Source organism: Podarcis raffonei, chromosome 5 (genome assembly GCF_027172205.1).
Source record: "Podarcis raffonei isolate rPodRaf1 chromosome 5, rPodRaf1.pri, whole genome shotgun sequence".
Taxonomy (NCBI): domain Eukaryota; kingdom Metazoa; phylum Chordata; class Lepidosauria; order Squamata; family Lacertidae; genus Podarcis; species Podarcis raffonei.
In genome coordinates this window covers 87,218,503-87,238,004 of record NC_070606.1, presented here as the reverse complement: position 1 = coordinate 87,238,004, position 19,502 = coordinate 87,218,503, and the positions used below count along the sequence as shown (strand labels likewise).

At 44.4% G+C, this 19,502-nt stretch overlaps 1 protein-coding gene across 1 annotated transcript in view; it reads left to right on the top strand.

Annotated features, from left to right (window-relative positions):
- The window catches only part of PLD1 (phospholipase D1), a 113,039-nt gene that overhangs the window by 50,808 nt on the left and 42,729 nt on the right, over positions 1 to 19,502 (top strand). Inside the window, exons 4-10 of the mRNA XM_053390553.1 lie at positions 1,394 to 1,539; positions 2,375 to 2,483; positions 4,913 to 4,978; positions 10,564 to 10,622; positions 11,179 to 11,271; positions 16,798 to 16,950; positions 18,350 to 18,499. Coding sequence (XP_053246528.1) covers positions 1,394 to 1,539; positions 2,375 to 2,483; positions 4,913 to 4,978; positions 10,564 to 10,622; positions 11,179 to 11,271; positions 16,798 to 16,950; positions 18,350 to 18,499 — 776 coding nt within the window. The remainder of the gene's footprint in view (positions 1 to 1,393; positions 1,540 to 2,374; positions 2,484 to 4,912; positions 4,979 to 10,563; positions 10,623 to 11,178; positions 11,272 to 16,797; positions 16,951 to 18,349; positions 18,500 to 19,502) is intronic.

Below are 19,502 nucleotides of genomic sequence, written 5' to 3'. Positions count from 1 at the left end.
AAACAAAATGGTAAACTAAGGACTGAATTCAACTAAGTCATTGCAGTAGCGGAAGCCAACTCAACAGAACTCCTCCCCTTGCATACCACTGCACCCCCCCCAATCTGCTCAGGGGGTCAGGAGACCCCGCCCCCAGAACAGGGCAGGGAGGGAGAAGAGGGGAGCTTGTTCCACCTGGGAGACAGAAATGTTTGCACTGATTAAACCAGTCATAGGCAACCTTCGGCCCTCCAGATGTTTTGGACTACAATTCCCATCATCCCTGACCACTGGCCCTGTTAGCTAGGGATCATGGATGTTGTAGGCCAAAACATCTGGAGGGCCGAAGGTTGCCCATGCCTGGATTAAACAATATCATTAGCAGCTCCCTGTTGAATTCCAACCTGCATGTTTTATCAGACATACATAACAGCCTTTAAACTTGATCCATAGAAAACTGCTATTCTAAAACAATAGGAGACCATATGTGGTCCATCTGTAGAAGCTGATGAACACGCTAACTACTAATTGGAATTTGCATTATGGGACCTGAAAGCTTTTTAAGGCAGAGATTCTCTCATTTTGACACGGTGAAACTTTGCCGAGTCAATAATAATAATAATAATAATAATAATAATAATGCAATTGTTCAAGCTTTTCCAAATGTAATGAAGACTTGTGGAACTGACACTTTTGCAAAGACCACATAATGTCCATTCTGCACTTGCAAAGAATTGGTCCTTCAGTGTGCTCTCAAAGAAGCTCTCAAATGTCTCAGGTAGAGGCCTTTCCTCGTCTTGCTAACTTACAGGTTCTTCAGAAATGGTAGAGATAAGATTGACAGTATCCAACCGAAGGGTCCCAGCAGTGCAAGGATTTCCACTTGTGCAATGGCACAACCCCCCACTCCCCCTTGTGCACCCCCTAAATCTGTTCTTGGGGTTTCCCCAAGGCCTCCAGAGCAGATTTGGGGAGGGCATAAGCCACACGGAGGAGAGGGGGGAGGAAGTTCTGTTGCACAATAGGAAATTCTTGCACTGACAGAAGAAATTCGTTGGATGCCACCCAAGGTCTCCCAGTTCCAAGGTCAACTCTTGAGTCTGGCCTTCCTAAAGGTTACCAGAGCAGAGATGACAGAAGTTAGGCTGTCCCTGTCCAGACAAGGGGTGCAGCTGGGCCACCTGAGGCTCAAGTGACAGCAAAGGGTCCAGATGTACGCCGAAGCTACATACCCACTCCTTCAGAGGGAGTGTAGACCCATCAACAGCAAGCAATCTCCCATCCATCTGGTCTAGGGAATGGCCCACTAACAGTGACCCTATCTTATCTGGACTACAGGAAGGCTGTACAAAACTGATTTGTTTTAGGATGTCATGGGGTTAGCACCATTAAACAATTTTGTTCCTTCCTGAAGGTGCCTAGTCTACACGTTTACACCATTGAGTTGACACACGGGGAATTTACATGGCAGGTGAAAAGGAAATTCAAGCACTTCCAAGAGTTTCACAGGGAACTGCTGCGGTACAAAGCTTTCATTCGGATCCCCATCCCTACAAGAAGGTAACAACGGCGCAAAGGCCTTTCTAGGCCATGATTTTCTTGTGGTGGAATTTCCTCATGGTATTTTAGGTTTCACAGGACATAAGAGCCATTTCCAGAAAACGAATGGAATACCTTGAACGTTTAGCGCTCATTTCTCTGTTATTTGATTCCAGAAAGAAACACACCTGTTTGCAGCCCCTTTAACCCTAAAAATCACGGGAGTAAAAAGTGGCAAATTTGAGGGAACCGAAGTACACATGTGTGGAATGGATGGCTGAGTAGTGACATCGCCCAGTGACATTCTTGGTTGTGTCACACCACACACACCAGTGTGAATGAAATTTAGCACTACACGCTGGTATCCTTATTGAAAAGCTACAATTCCATAACACAGCAGGTCCTGCAGTGTAGAAGGAACATTAGAAAATGGGACACAAGCACTAGCATTATAATCAGGAAAACGAACGCAATATTCCTCTTATCCATGCATCTATGGAAAGATGGCTTGTATCCAGAGGCACTTTATGAGCACAGCTACACCATATGTTTAAAGCATGCCCATAGCTCATTTTAGCAGTCATGGAGACCCCCGGGAAACTGTAGTTTGCTAATGAAGTTGGGAATTGTCGCTCTGTGGGGTCTGCAGCCTTAACAAACTGCAGCTCCCAGGATTCTCCATGACTGCAAAAGCGGTATAAGAATGCTTCCAATGTGGCCTGTTTACCTTAACATGTGAGATTCTGTTCTCCTGCATGGAGGGCAGAATACATGATCATTGTAAAAATTTGAAAACCAATAAAAAAGATTTGGCAAAAAATATCCCTCCAGACAACCTGATTGCTGTATTTTTCAGACACACGGTCCGAAGGCAGACCATCAAAAGGGGAGAGGCAAGGCAAATGCCAAACCTACCGCGCACCTCTGACAATATGGCCAGAGAAGAACACCTGTCCAGCAGAAGGGTAAGCATCCTTCCTCTTGTAGATCGTCTTCAACCCTATTCCAAGCCCTTCTCACAGGCCCTGGGGACTCTCCTTGAACCACACCCCCTCTCCCCAGGCCACGTACCCTCTATGGCCACAACTCAAGTGTTTCTGCCTGGCTGGAATTTGCCCTTGAACTTTGATGATGCTTCTTGCTTGGTCTGGATGAAAGACAGAGAGGGGATACTGATGACTGGGCACCTGGAGAAAGCTGGTTGGAGACAGACTTGGAAGAAGGGATCCATGATCTGGGGGAGCCTGTTACAGCCCGGAGAAGAGAGTCAGAGGCAGGAGAAGCTTTAGGATTGGAGAGGGAAGAACCAGGTGCAGGAGGAGGGAGAGATAGGTCAGGCTGGCTTCCACACTTCCTCCTCCTCTCCCCGTCTCTCCTGCTCCACTGTCTCCCAGGACCAGTAGAGGGGTGAAGAGGGAGGAACAGAAGGTTACCTGCAGGCGTAGTCTGACTGTGCACAGCTTGGAGGGGGGAGATACATAAGCTGAAATCGGGTGCAGGCCTCTCTGTTGTGGCAGCTGCCTCATTGAGTGCACATCTCGGAGTAGCCGAGAGATGTAGGACTGATGGACATGCCTTTTCCTAACGTGTAAGTGTGCTTTTTGACAATAGTTAGTGCTGACAGTGCTGTGACAGTTTGTGTAGAAGCCAACTTGCAGCACACGGGTACAATTTGCATTCATTGTCCTACCCAGTCCTCCACTGGCATGTGGGAATGTGGCTTTCAGGGTGATAAATGTGCACCACCCCTGCCTGGCCTATTGATATCGACTTAAACTTATTGATATTAACAGCTGACCATCCCTAGCTTGACTGGAATGGCGCCTTGGACAACAGAATGGGATTTTGCAGTAACAACAGATGTGCAGTGCTAACTCCCCAAGTCGATGACTGGTGTGTGAGTGTATGTGTGTAGGTTCTTCTCTGCCAGCCTCCAGCAGCCAAGAGGAGTGTTACTGGGGGTGCCCCACTGCAGTAGAGGCCCCAAGTACCTCCTAGCAATTCCGCCATCAGCGTATCAGGGCACAGATAGGGCACTGGTGGCTTTGGATGCAAGGAGGGTGCTGTTGTTGTTGTTGTTTAGTCGTTTAGTCGTGTCCGACTCTTCGTGACCCCATGGACCAGAGCACGCCAGGCACTCCTGTCTTCCACTGCCTCCCGCAGTTTGGTCAGACTCATGTTTGTAGCTTCGAGAACACCATCCAACCATGTCGTCCTCTGTCGTCCCCTTCTCCTTGTGCCCTCAATCTTTCCCAACATCAGGGTCTTTTCCAGGGAGTCTTCTCTTCTCATGAGGTGGCCAAAGTATTGGAGCCTCAGCTTCACGATCTGTCCTTCCAGTGAGCACTCAGGGCTAATTTCCTTAAGAATGGATGTGTTTGATCTTCTTGCAGTCCAATTCAAAAGCATCAATTCTTCGGCGATCAGCCTTCTTTATGGTCCAGCTCTCACTTCCATACATCACTAAAAAGTGATAGTGGAGAGTTTTGACCAAATGTGATCCACCTGGAGCAGGAACCAGCAAGCCACTCCAGTATCCCTGCCAAGAAAACTTCATGGACAAAGACAAAAGGAGGGTGCTAGCAAGAAGAAAAGGGAAAGGAAGCCGTTGCCCCACTTTCCGCTCTGGCCAGCATGAGTTGGCTGGGCTTTGGATGCAATTTTGGCTCCTGTCCTGATTCTCCCAGACCCCAGTTAAGTTCAGATCGATCTGCTTGTCGATGCTTTTGTAGCTGAACAGGCAGAAAGAGACAAATCCAGGAGGAAGCACGACAAATACGGGTTAGACGCAAGAATCGCCCACCTACAGTTTCTCACTGCAAGCAAACTGTTGCTAGCAGTGGAGGATTTGTGAAAAGGCAAACATTTCAGGTGCGAACCTGCTTGTACTCTTGTGCGCAACACTTTAAACATGCTTCTTGTTTTGCGTCCATTGTGTTCACCATGAATAAATGCAGTCAGGCAGGTTAGCTGCATTGTGTGGAAGGAGTGGAGAGAGTGGCAGATTCGCGGGATTGAGATCCTTGCTGATAATCCATACTAGACAATTGCAAAAGATGCTCCAGCGTTCCTGAATTCTCCGTGCTGTCTGCCTTTTACTTTTCTGCACATGTCAAGTTTCTAGTCGTTCCACGTAACACTTGCCCTGGCGCCTGGGATCTCTTTTTCTTTCCTTTCCCCTTCATTCGTTCGACACCTGCTATTAATCATTCCTCTCCCTTTCCTTCTTCCACTCCTGCCCCCTTTTTCTCATGATGGAGAGCAACAGGTTCAGGTTGCTAGTTCAAATGGAGACTTGCTTGTTTGTACTGCTTGGACTTTTCTGATTCTGAAAAGCAATGATAACCTAAGTAAGAAATGAGATGCAGTAGAGTCTTTTGTGTTTGCCTTGCAGAAACAACTGGAAGATTACTTAACAAACCTCCTAAAAATGCCGTTGTACAGAAACTATCACGGAACGGTAAGTGATGAACCGTGACGTGCGCCTCTTCCCTTTGTTTTTGTTTGCTAAGTTTATTTATTTTATTATTTATTTCATAATGTTTGTATGCTGCTTGATTGTAGAAAAAGAAAAACAGCTCAAAGCTGTTTACAAAAGTCCTTCCAGGGTCACACAGCAATTGCACATGTAGCCTGAGGTGCTGCTCGTTTAAAAAAAGAAGAAGTCTTAGCCAATTAGTTGTATCGGTTTCAGTGTATTTTGTTTATTTTTAATTGGTTTCAATCTGCATAAATTTTTCATATAAATAGAAATCGTATATTGCTTTTGGTTACAGAAGATGCATGGAAGGCAGAGCTATAGTAGCTAATATGGTGCCCTCCAGAAGTCGCTGACAACAAATCCCATCATCCCATGGCTGGGGTCATGGGAGTTGTAGTCCACAACATCTGAACAGCACCACATTCTCTGCACCCACCTGATGTATAGGTTGCACTAGGAGCTATCACAGAAGAGGTACAGTGGTAGCTTGGTTCTCAAACTTAATCCGTTTCAGAACTCCATTCCAAAACCAAAGCGTTCCAAAACCAAGGCGCGCTTTCCCATAGAAAGTAATGCAAAATGGATTAATCCGTTCCAGACTTTTAAAAACAACCCCCAAAACAGCAATTTAACATGAATTTTACTATCTAACGAGACCATTGATCCATAAAATGAAAACAGTAAGCAATGTACTGCAGTCATGCAGTAAATCAATCAGTAGCTGAACTGCACACAGCCACAAAAACAAAACAAAAATGGCCGCAAAAACAAAAACGCAAAATAAATAGCAAAAACAGATGGACCTCAGCGTAACACTCAAAACCGAAATGTGGCACTCAAAACAAAGCACATTCGTCTTCCAAAAAAAGTTCGCAAACCGGAACACTTACTTCTGTATTTGCAGGGTTTGGGTTCCAAGTTGTTTGAGTACCAAGGTGTTTCAGAACCAAGGTCCCACTGAATTCCCTTCTGTGTGAAATAAAAAGAGAATACGTCTTGCAAGAGGAGAATACCTGTTGCTGTCTACAGATTTTTGTAAATATTAAGATTAAACATAAGTAACACAAGTAAATGTTTTTTAAAAGTGTGCTTCCAGATAAATCAAAGACTTTTTTTTTGAGAATCAGAACATGCCTAACTGATTAATATATCTGATTCATTTACTAAAGACTGCAGTTATACAAATCATGCAAGTGCGCTTCTAGGGATGCACGCCAGGATCTGTTTCCATGTTGCACAGGATACTTGGAGTGGGACAGATTTTAGACCCTGTGCAAGCATCAACTTAACCATAGTTTGTTTTCCCTAACTATGGTTGAGCATGAACATCTGCACTTAGCCAGCCTTGATAAAGGCAGCTTCTTACCTCTTAAAGTTCTCTGTTCTCAAGGCAAATAAGAGCCCTTCCTTGTGTTTCCTGATAACTGCTCTCTGAGAGTAGGTCTTAGTTTGGCAGACTAAACCATGGTTCCACCAAATTGCATACAAAATGTGCATATTAAGAGAAATTAGCACTAAAATGCTGATTAATCTTCATGAGGGCTTTTTAAAAAATCACAGACAGGTGTAGAAATGTGAAGAGGACTGGGCTGAAGATTGGAAAAATTGAGAGAAACCAAGTTGACAGATCTGCCCATCCCTACATGGCAAATGGTTGTTTATGTTCTATGCTACTGATCTTCCCATAAGCATCTGTCTGGCAACTGAAATCCCTTTGAGAGGTTTCATAGGAAGCGATTCATCAATCGAATGAAATATATGAATAGTTTTAAAGCAATTGCAGGACTCGATGGACCCTTGGCCTGATCCAGTGGAGCTCTTATACTCCTAGCAGAGTTATTGCAACAAGTCTGCAGTATATGTAGGCTTAGATTAGCATGCATGTATAATAATATAATTGCCTTTTGCTCTTAGAAGCAGTGTTATGCCAACTTGGCACCCATAAATGTTGAGTCATTGGAGAAGCTTAAAGTACATAATGCTTTGTCTAAAATTCTGCTCTTGTGTGTGCTGCCACACAGAGACAGCCGCACCTCCCTCTTTAGATCTGGCAACGTTTTTCAAGGGTTGTGCATTGTGTGGGGAATATTTCTCTAACACGTCTTAAATGAAGGCTAGTCCTGGTAGCAGAGATGAATTAAAATAGGTGAAGGAGGTCATTTCAGGCCAGAGTCTACTGGCCTCTGTATGTTTTGACTTCTGAGACACAGGCTATCTCCTGCCATCTTTCACTTGAAAGACACACACAAACAAACAACACACAAACACACACACACACACACACACACAGAGAGAGAGAGAGAGAGAGAGAGAGAGAGAGAGAGAACATTTCCTTGTTTTTCCTGTGATATTAGATTTAGTTTCATCCTGGGATAGCTCAGTCGGTAGAGCGTAAGACTCTTAATCTCAGGTTTGTGGGTTCGAGCCCTATGTTGGGAAAAAGATTCCTGCATCACAAGGGGTTGGACCAGATGAAGGAGCGTCTCCACCCCCATCGTTCTACCCAGACACTGAGGTCCAGCACCGAGGGCCTTCTGGCAGTTCCCTCACTGCGAGAAGTCAAGTTACAGGGAACCAGGCACAGGGCCTTCTCGGTAGTGGCACCCTCCCTGTGGAACGCCCTCCCACCAGATGTCAAAGAGAACAACAACTACCAGACTTTTAGAAGACATCTGAAGGCAGCCCTGTTTAGGGAAGCTTTTAATGTTTGATGTATTACAGTATTTTAATATTTTTTTGGAAGCCGCCCAGAGTGGCTGGGGAAGCCCAACCAGATGGGCGGGGTATAAATAATAAATTATTATAATTATAATTATAATGGAGGGGGGGCTAAATTCTCCATGGTTTCAAAAGTGGCTTACTGTGTGCGCCATGGCAGGCAATTCCTAATGTTTTCAAAATAGAAGCTGAAAACAAAACAGAAGCTTCCTCGAACTAGAGGGGTGGTTCTTTGGGTTCTGACCATACAATATTAACTCTAGCAGCCTCATACCTGGCATTGCTCAGGAACCCAAGCACAGATCCAAAATGTGTTTCTTGGTCTCGGGAACCATCATGCAGAATTTGGTTTCGACATCTTAAGAGGTAGCAAAAAAATAAGCAGCTTTCAAAAATATACCGTAGGTGCTAACAAGAGCTACCATATTTGTTTCCCACATAAATGGAACATGAAAGAAATAGCTGCCAGAAAACAAGGCCTGCTGCTGGTGCCACATTACATCAAGTTTTCCTTCAGTTTTGTCTTATAAGAATCTGACTTGTGCAGTCAATGGGCACAAAAGGTCCATTGGGTTTATCTGCACCTAACAGCTGTTACTTTGCTGTTTGTTTGTTTATTTGTTTGTTTGCGTTGCATTATCCCTTCTCACTTCAGTTGATCCCTCCTCGATGTTCTTTTGATGCAACAATAGGCATTGATACCAAATCCTTCACATTCCTCCGCTGCATAGCTAGGCTATTCCTGCCACAGATCATTCAGAAACCTGAGTGGGTTATTGGGCCTTTCTGAGGACAGCTGGGAGAGGGTCAAATTTCAAGCACAGACACAGAGGATGTAGTTATCCTCTCTATATGGCATTTCTTGGTGATGGAAACCTGCAGGTTTTAAAGGCATCCTGTGTTGCTCTTAATGATCGCTCGGGTAACATTCACAATTTGAGTGACCTGAAAATCTGCAGAAGCAGAGCCTTACTTTAAATAAATGCCTAAGGCAGTTAGGGATGAGTGAATCTGTCTGATTCTCCCTGATTCTCATTTTTGAAATCTTAGCTTCAATCCTCCATATTTCCACATTGGTTTGCAATTAAAAATAAATAAATCATGAAAATTCATCTGCATTTCAGTGCACACTTCTCTGAAAAATGGTTTAATGCAATTTTGCATAATATACATATTTTTGCCAAGTAATTTTCCCTAATAGAATGCTTTTTCGTTAGCTATTGTACTGATATATATGCATTTTAAGGCACGTTTTATCCTTGTATATGCATTTTTGTACACCTTACTTATCTGGGGAACTGTATTGCAAAATTCAGAGACGTGCCAGTTTTGAAGGATGACTGTGCTTCAATTTGCATATTGTTTTGACAAATCTGAATTAGGTAGATTCATTTTCAGGGTGAGCTCAATCAAAATTCTCCCAAATCCCCGATGGCAGCCATAAAAAAAATCACACACACATACATACATCTTTTTCATTTTAATAAATGAACAAAGTAATGTGCTAAAGATAAAACACAAGATTTTAATGATGATAACACTGATGACTCTTAGCACAAGTTACTTTTCTCAATCACTGCTGTGAGAGAAAAAATAAAATATTGTGGTTTCAACTTCCCAATACCAAACCACACTTCTTCTATCCTAGTACTGAGACCTGGGCACCCAGTGCATTATTAAAATGACCACTGACTTCAGATTATGGAAAAAGATTAACCCTGTTTGTTTGTTTTTAAGAGCTAATGCACTTTAACTTTCGTTATGTAAGGTTTTTGCCAAACGCAAAAATTCATGTATACAAAAATGCTACACAATGTCCGGAGATCCGTGCAGCTACAGTATATTGTGCATACCTTGTGGGGAGGAACTACAGCTCAGTGGTAGCACTTTGCATGCAGGTTCAATCCCTGTCACCTCTAGTTAAAAGGGTAAGATAGTGGGAAAGACGTCTGCCTGAGCCAGGGCCAGTCAGGGTAGATGATATTGGATCAATGTCTCTTCCTTTTAATTCCTGGGAGTTTACCTTAGTGAAGACCTCACTTGGAAAAACAATATAACTCAGATGGTTAAGAAGGCCCAACAGAGTCTCCATTTCCTCAGGGTCTTGCGAAAGAACAATGTTAAACAACAGTTGATGACTTCCTTCTACCTGTCCACAATAGAAAGTGTCCTCTCATACTGTAACACAGTGTGCTACGTTGGCTTGAGGGAAAGTCTTTACAGAGGATGGTGAAAACAGCACATGATACCATGGGCTGTTCCCTGAGCCCACTAGATGACATCGCAAGGGATCGTTGCCTATGGAGAGCGAGAAAAAATATCAGGGACGATTCACACCCCGGCCAACACCTTTTTAATCTTCTACCCTTGGGCAGGAGATATAGAAGTATAATCAGTCGTAACAACAGGCTAAAAAACAGTTTCTATCCGTGGGCTTTTAGGCTGCTGAACGGAAAATAATATAGTGCGACTGACCTTCGGGGTCAGTGTGTTGTGCGACAAGCACACAGAGTGCAATGAGATTGAGTATTTGGGGGGGGGGAAGCTCGGTTAATTTCATTGTACACAGGTTGTACATTGACAATAAAGGTATTATTATTATTATTATTATTATTATTATTATTATTGCCAGGCCATTGTTAGTCTGAGGTAGAATAAGGATGGGTTCAAAGGCAAAACCACATACAGACTTCTTGTCCCCACCACAAACTCACAGGGTAGTGGTGGTAAGGAAACAGCCACCTTTGTGTGTGGGCCCTGTACCCCCCCCCCAAAAGTGCCCCAAACCTTCAACTATTTTCTGGACTTTTGCATTCAGATAATAGGTGTCCTTTTTGTATTTTCAGCTGGAATTCCTTGGTGTAAGTCAGCTGTCATTTATCCATGATCTTGGACCGAAGGGCATGTAAGTTTCGTTGTTTCCTTGCTTCTAAAACATATATCCTGCCCTTTGCCCATAGACCAAGTGGAGGCCTCTTTCTCAAGACTGTGCCTGCAAAAGTTTCGGGGCGCATGTGCTGCCCCCCTCCAGACAGCAAGCATGCGGTAACGCTGGGGAAGCATTGCAGAGCAGCTAATCAATCAAAATGATGTGCAGACAGCCCAGTACTACTGTTGTATCAGGGACATGTTGCATAATACGCATGCAAAAATGCAAATAAACCCCAGTCTGGAGGGGCCCTTCGACTAGGAAGCTGTTCACCTGAACAAACAGGAATACATTAAAGGCAAGCCCTTTATGGAAATTGTTAGGAAATGGAATCCCCTATTGGAGATCATTTCTGGTATGTAAAATGGGATTGCATCAAAGTCTTCTTGTATGACTGTAATCTGGCTCAAAAGTCTTCAGGAGTGGTGAGACAGGTTTTGCGTATAGACTTCTCTTCGCATCAGGTTGAGAACTATTGCTTCTTCCAAGTGCTTGCTAAAGCAATTTTTCCCCCTCTGCTCTTTGCTTTCAGAGAGGGCATGATTATGAAAAGGTCTGGAGGACATAGAATACCTGGTTTGAATTGCTGTGGGCAAGGACAGCTGTGCTACCGGTGGTCAAAGAGGTACTATTATAAAAATTGACTTTTCAGGTTTGTACAGCAGGGTGGGAAAGCACCGTATTTTTCGCTCTATAAGACGCACCAGACCACAAGACGCACTTAGTTTTTGGAGGAGGAAAACAAGAAAAAATATATTCTGAATCTCAGAAGCCAGAACAGCAAGAGGGATCCAGCTTTATGCCAAAAGTTTGGGCTCCAGTTGTGTATAATGCTGAGCCTAACTATGGTTTAACATGAATGAGAAAACATGCTTGGGCACATTTAGAAAATTGCAGCTACTTCACTTTTGCCCTGGTCTCACTGCAGCCATGACACCAAGAGCTAAACCATGGCCTGGCTTAGCAATACATCCAAACCAAGACTTGTGGTTTGTCTCCCCTAAACAAACCATGAATGATGAGACAAACCATGAGCCCAGATGGAGATGCAAGCCATATAATGCGAAGCCCAACAATGTCTTCATCATTCCCAGTAGCATGGCATCAGGAGTGAAGTGGCCTTGATTTTCCAAACGTGCACCGGCATGTTTTCTCATTTACGCTAAGCCATAGTTTTGCTTAGGATTTACATGCAAAGCAAGCCGACGACAGCAAAAGGAATTGCTTAAGAAAAAAATTACCTGCAGGTACTACAACTAATCTATGATCTCAAACTTAGTTTAGCATCCAGAAGGATCTTACACACCTCCAGTTTTCTAAACTAAACCCCAAATGTGACCTGTAACGTAAACATAGGGGAGTTGATCCAACGCCTTGGTTATTTTGGTTGCCTTTTTCTGAACCTTTCCCCATTCTTTCTGAGCTGCAACAACCAGAATTGGGCCACACTTTCCCAAGTGAACAATCCGTTTTGCTATGCCTTGGTTAAAATTGAGTACATCTTCTAGTAATCCGATAAATTGCTTTAGGATAGAATTCAGCTTCCAAATACAGTCTTCTGTGCCTGTCCATTAGGACGGTTGAAAGCTGGGGCTGTCTTTTAGAGCAAGAACGAGGAGTTTGATTTGAGAGAAGGTGCATTAGTAGTTACTGGAGTGAATCAATAAGAGGTCTGTGTGAGTCAGGTCTTGGCTGCACACCGAGATCACCTGTTGAATTAAGATCAATTTGAATACTGTTGCTAATGCTCCCGAGATTCAATTTTTGGGACCTGCTCAGAAAACACTCCTGTCTAAACAAACTATTTTATAGGCAGGCTTATGTCTTACGCATCCAGCTGAATTGTCATACTTTTAACTTTCAGCAGTTTGTGTTTCTAATGTGTGGGGGGGTGGGGGCTTTGAGTATGAATATTCAGTACTGAACAGAACAATCCTATGCCTGCTTATTTGAAAGTTATTTTTGGTAATTAATTCTTCCAAAGAGTGCTGCCTTAGTAGCCTTTGAGTGCTTTTTAGACAAATGTATGCAGTTGGATTCAGAGTTAGTCTTGTTCGTTTCAGTGAGTCCACAGTATATCTGATTAAATCTGGATCCAACCCAATAGTAGCAGTACCCTTGATTTGGCTGGCTTTAAGATATTTTCCCATTCTAGATTCAGTCTGATGCTATCAGCCTGTCTTCCCCTTTCCCCCTGTCCCTGTGGTACAGTGGTACCTCAGGTTAAGTACTTAATTTGTTCCAGAGTCCGTTCTTAACCTGAAACTGTTCTTAACCTGAAGCACCACTTTACCTAATGGGGCCTCCTGCTGCTGCCATGCCGCCGGAGCCTTATTTCTGTTCTCATCCTGAAGCAAAGTTCTTAACCTGAAGCACTATTTCTGGATTTGCGGAGTCTGTAACCTGAAGCATATGTAACCTGAGGTACCACTGTATATTAATTGTGCTCCTTGCAATTTTCACCCTCTCAGGTTGCAATCTAAGCAAACTCTCTAAGGAGTGAATCCCACTGAACCCTGCTTAGCAGTGTAGTGTCAAAAGACTCAACCTTAAGTCCACCTCTTCCTTGTTCAACAACAAAATTCTCTTAAGCCTGTTTTCCCTCTTCCTCCTTAAAAAAAATATTATTTCGTTATGCGCCAGAGGCAGATGTGAGACAACCTTGAGCGCCAACTCAGCAAAAGTGCATTGTGTTCCCTGCCTCATTGTCCCTTCTGAGAAGTACTGGACTGTCCTGAGGCATCTCACAAAAACTCGATTCAGTCTGCAATGAGAACACGATGTAGAGCTCTGGTCCTGGCCAGGCTGGGGTCAATGTTACACTCAAGCCATTGTCCCCACCAACGAGCTTTGCCACCAGAGAAATGACCTCAATTCCTCATGTTATGGGGCATCCGATGTCTGGCTCAACTCCCGTCAAGGGGAAGGCAGAGGCGAATCCCTCACAGATATGCCAAACAGCAGATTCCCCCAAAGCCTAGTCTATCTAACACACTTCCTGTGCGCAGCTTGGTTCTGCTATGAGGTGGGGTGCAGCCCCTCGCTTAACTGAGGGGAAGCCCCAGCTTCCTCATCCTGTTTGGCAACACAATAATAATAAAATAATAATATATTTTATTTATACCCCGCCCTCCCCAGCCAAGACCGGGCTCAGGGCGGCTAACAACCAAGAATAAAAACAAGTTGATTGAAGTACAACTTAAAAAACAAGATTAAAATACAACATTAAAGCATTGAAATGCAGCCTCATCACAGGAGGAGAAAGGAAAAAAGAAAGAAAGATGGGGAGGGAATCAAATTGACTCCAAGCAAAGGCCAAGCGGAACAACTCTGTCTTACAGGCCCTGCGGAAAGAAATCAGATCCCGCAGGGCCCTGGTCTCATGAGGCAGAGCGTTCCACCAGGCCGGAGCCAGTGTTGAAAAGGCCCTGGCTCTGGTTGAATCTAATCTAACTTCCTTAGGGTCCGGGACCACTAGGGTGTTGCTATTTATGGACCTCAAGGTCCTCCGTGGGGCAAACCAGGAGAGGCTGTCCCGTAGGTACAAGGGTCCTAGGCCGTGATGGGCTTTAAAGGTCAAAATCAGCACCTTAAATCTGACCCTGTACTGCACTGGGAGCCGGTGCAGCTGGAAAAGCACTGAGTGAATATGCTCCCATGGCAGAGACCCCGTGAAGCAATGCAAGAGAGGGGAAGGAGAGGGGTTGGCAGGTGTGCTTTGCACTCAGGTCCTGCTCCCAGGCTTCCCATCGTTGGCCACTTCCTGGTATCTCCAGTTAGGGCTAGGAAGAAAGGCCTGTCTGAAACCCAGGAGTAATAATAATAATAATAATTTATTATTTATACCCCGCCCATCTGGCTGAGTTTCCCCAGCCACTCTGGGCGGCTCCCAATCAGTGTTAAAAACAGTACAGCGTTACATATTAAAAACTTCCCTGAAGAGAGCTGCTTCCAGCCAGTTGTAGGTGATAGTGAGGTAAATGGACCAATTATCTGACTCAGTCCAAGGCAACTTCCTTAGTTCCTATGTCTCAGGTTCTCCACACAGGGCTGTGAGAGACCCCTGCTGGAAACAATGGACTACTGCTGCCAGTCAGTGTAGACAGTACAGTGGTAGCTCAGGTTACATACGCTTCAGGTTACAGACTCCGCTAACCCAGAAATAGTGCTTCAGGTTAAGAACTTTGCTTCAGGATGAGAACAGAAATCGTGCTACGGCAGCAGCAGGAGGCCCCATTAGCTAAAGTGGTGCTTCAGGTTAAGAACAGTTTCAGGTTAAGTACGGACCTCCGGAACGAATTAAGTACTTAACCTGAGGTACCACTGTACTGAGCTATTTGGATCAGTGACCTGACGAAAGCACCTTCCTATGTTCCTAAGCGCAATTTCCTTCCCCTTGGGGTAAATGCATGCATTCCAAGAACGAAGCTCTGCAAAATGTGCATTTCAGTACACCAATTACGTGTGCCCATGCCCAGATGGTTAAAAATAGCTTTGAAGAGATTTTAGCTATAAATCAGCTCCTCCTCCCACAGTTCTTAGGAAGTGTATGTTGAAGAAAGTTATTGCCATCTCTCCCCACAACCCACCCCACCCAGATTGGTGTCTGTTATGCTGCAGAGCCTGTTGCTTGGCAATTAAACCTTTTTCAGAGCATTGCAGTACCCTTCCCATTAACTTTACTGGAATTAAGGAAGCATGCCATTATATATAAACCATTTGGAATTCTGATTCACATGTGTCCCAGCCTTGCAGGGCTGGGCCTTAGGTGCTCACACAACGAGATAAATTGGGAGCTGGAAGTTACAAGCCAAAGGGACGGGAGTGAGGGCTGGTGTTGTCAAGGCACAAATCCCAGTCTAACCTGGAAGCCTCATTTATTTCTGGGTTGGGCAAGCCAGTGGCAGGTCTGCATGGGTCACTACCCAGGCTCCATATTGTGGCTTCCCATGTTGGGCAGGATCACCCTGGCCAGGTCCACACACAGAGACAAAATAAAGGTGGTAGAATCCTGAGGTGGCAGAGTCAGGGGCGAACGAAGGCGTCGTGACACCCGGGGCGGGGCATCGCTACGTAGGGCACATGCGCAGCACCACTACTTACAATGCATGCGCCCTACGTAGCGCCGCCGCTGAACATAGCGGTTTGCCGGCGGCGGTGCTCCAGCGCCGTACGGAGGGTGCTGGGATCCCTCCTTCGCCGCTACAGCCGCGAACGGAGAATCCTCTACATGCAGCTGTAGCGGCGATGGACGGATCCACTGCTGTCTGTACGGTGCTTGAGCAGCAAACAGCTATGTACAGTGCATGTGTGGCGTTGTAATGTACAGCACATGCATGCAACGCCGCACATGTGCTGTACATAACGGTTTGCCACCTGCGCTGGGATCCTCTGCTCGCGGCTGCAGCCACGAATGGAGGATTCTTCACATGCGGTGGCATGATGGCTGCTCACGCCGCCGCAAGCCCCCGCAGGGTGCCTTCTTGTCACCCCCCCCAGACACAAAAGAATGGCTGGGCTGCCCAGGTAAAGCAACCAGTAGCCATTGTCAGGTATCCTGTGGTGTATTTCTGCTGTAGACCACCTCCTTCTGTGATGTATGTATGATTTTTTGGGGGGGTGGTCGTGAGGTACAGGGTGGGCAGTTTCAAGAGTCTATATAAGCGCTGGCACACCATTGTTCTGGGTTCCTCCTCCTTCCTGCGTGTGGTTAGTGAGGACCATGTTGCAACAGTTTAATAAAGATCAGGCTTACTAGCTGCTTTGCTTCTCAATATTCTCTGGTTGGCCTCTGTTATTTTCTCCTACTGATAGGGAACCCACTTAAGGACTCTTATACGGCCTCTTGGATACCCCATAAGGGAAAAGGAGCAGTTTTTCCCTATAACACTAGAGATGGCGAAGATTGTACCCATGACTTTCTGTGTGCAGAGCAGATGTTCTGCCACTGAGCCACAGCCACTTGCGATTTCTGCAAACACATGTATTAAAAAACAATTAACCATATAAAAAAGCCTGATTAATTAGGGACAGTTTTGTAATTGATCACAAAGGGTTTTCGTTGATTCCGCTACCGCTTCATGGGCTAAATGTTGAAGCCCTGATGAATATATGTAATTTTGTGTGTGTTTGTTTTGTATCTCTTTCCTAGGTGGCTAGTAGTCAAGGACTCTTTTCTCTTGTACATGAAGCCAGACAGTGGAGCCATTTCCTTTGTCTTACTGGTAGATAAAGAGTTCAGCATAAAGATTGGCAAGAAAGAGACAGAAACGAAACACGGGCTACGAATAGACAATCTCTCCAGGTGAGACCTTTTCACGCCACGTCTTGTGGTTAGGAATGTGGGAGAGATTCGATTCAGTTCACATTGAAAGGCAAACTTTGCATCTCCTTTGCACCATTAAAACAATACAGCAAATTGAAACACAGCCATTCTTTAAGGTTCACACTTCTGAAGATTGGGATGCAGTTACACACCCACGTAATGTGTGCAAAAAAAGAGAAAGGGTATATGCTAGGATAAAAGTGTAAGCACACACACGTATATATGTATGCAAATGAATTAGGAGAAATTGCTTTGCAGGAATGTTTATATTAGGCAAAATTGCATGGGTATTTGTGAGGCAAAATTCACACTAAAATGCTCTGAGTAGGGAGGGAAATGCAGACTGACATAGAAACATGGAGAACTGAACTTAATACTGGGAAAACGAAAAACTGAGAGAAGCCATAGTTGGGATATTTACCCAACTCCCTATTCGTGACACTCTTCATTATTCACCTGACTGAACAAGACTTGTCAAATATTGATAACCCATTGATACATAACCACTTGCTCTGTGCCTTGGGCCTCCTTGGTAACTTTAAGAGCTGCTATATATAGCGCAGTCAAATTCAGCATTCTGCCGTTTGTGGAGAAGGATCTTAGCGGCTGTTAGCTAAACGAAGGTGGGCAGGGTAGTGTGAAGACCTTGCTACGGTACCTTCGGCCGCCATATTCGGGGCCAAGGAAGAATTTCTCTGGTGGACGAATTCCCTCGCTTCCTGTGTTGTAGACTCTCAGCACAGTCTACAAGGGAAAGGCTGTAGCTCAGTTGTAGAACATCTGCTTTGCATTCAGGAAGCCCTGGGTTCAGTCCCCAGAGTCTCCAGACAGTGGTTTGGAAAACAGCTGGTGCTGCAGAGGGCAGCAGATTTTGAGGGAAATGTCCAAAACGGCCCCACTGTGTTTGTTCATCCATCTTCCTGCATGGATTAAGGCACCGCCTTTGGATCACCACCTCTATATAGTGCCAGCTTCTGAAACAAAGCTACGTACCTTGTTAAGCGATCATCAGTAAAATGAAAATAACCTGCTTGCCCAGTCAACATAAGAAGATCAGAACATGGCTGGATCAGACCAAAGGCTCATATATTCCAGCAGTCTATTCACACAGTGGCCAGTCAGATACCTGTGGGAAATCTGCAAGCAGGACCTGAGTTCAGGAGCACTCTCTCTCCTTGTGACTTCCAGTAACTAGTATTCAGAGAGATACTGCCTCCCAAATCAAGATTTTATTGTTTGGTCTTCCTTTTCTTTTCTTTTAATGTGAACTGCCCTGAGACCTTCGGGTATAGGGCAGTATAGAAATAAAATTAATAATAATAATAATAATAAATAATTCCCCCCCCTCTCATTTCACGGTTTTATTTCCCCCTTCCAGGTCACTGATTTTGAAGTGCAACAGCTACAGACATGCTCTCTGGTGGTGTCAAGGGATAGAAGAATTCATTCAGAAAAACGGCACTAACTTCCTCAAACATCACAGATTTGGCTCTTACGCAGCTGTCCAGGAGAACACCTTGGCAAAGTGGTAAGAGGTGGCTCACTGCTCTCATAGCTTTTCCCAGCATGAGGTGCAAAACCTGTTTACTGTCTGCCTGTTGATGACACAGGAACCATACCATCAAAAAGGGGGGAAGGCAGCAATCTGGTTCTCTAAGCTAGTTTCTGTGGACCCCAGTGTGCAAACCCCCAAATGTGATGTAATTATACTGCGAAGAATCTCTGCCTTTCAGCTTTTTCTGGGAAATTGGCCTTCCTAATGAAACTGTCTGCTACACCTTGATTAAGATTTAGTAAATTGCCGAGCAAAATTCCCCCTCAAGCTATTCCTTGTCCAGTGGGAGTAAACATCCCGGAATTATGCTAGAGTTTCAACTGGGGAAAGGGAACTGCAGGGAAAGGTTTTTTTAAAAAACAACAACAACACTCTGGTCCCAATCTATTGTGGCTGCTTTTATTTTATTTTATTTTGTATTTTATTTGATTACATCACATTACATTACATTACATTAAGTGGGTGGTTATATGTATGGATGCCCTACATTCAGGACTTTTCTTTATGACAGTCCTCACCACTACAGGACACAAGTATTTCTTCTTTCTTTTTCTTTTTCTTTTTCTGTCCATTGCACCATTTTGTGTTAGCGCTTTTATCAATGCATGGGAAACCCAGCCAGATGGGTGGGGTATAAATAAATGTTATCATCATCATCTTTTTTCCTTTCCATTTCCAAAAAAAGGAGCACTCCTACATCACATCTACTTTGGCCTCTAGTGACCCAAAATATTATTTTGAGGCACACAAGGGCAATTTTCTTGGTTTCTGGATAGACTTTTTGTTTGTTGTCAAAACTCATTTGTTTTGTAACACATTCATTAAAATTATAATCAGTTCATTCTTTTTTATTTTTGTTCATACTGTAGATTTGAAAATAAATAAATTACTTAACCTTCAGTCTGTGTGTGTAGCAGACGACAGACACCTCACACAGTGGCCGGGAGCTATTTTGGGGTGGGGGTGGCAGCTGCCA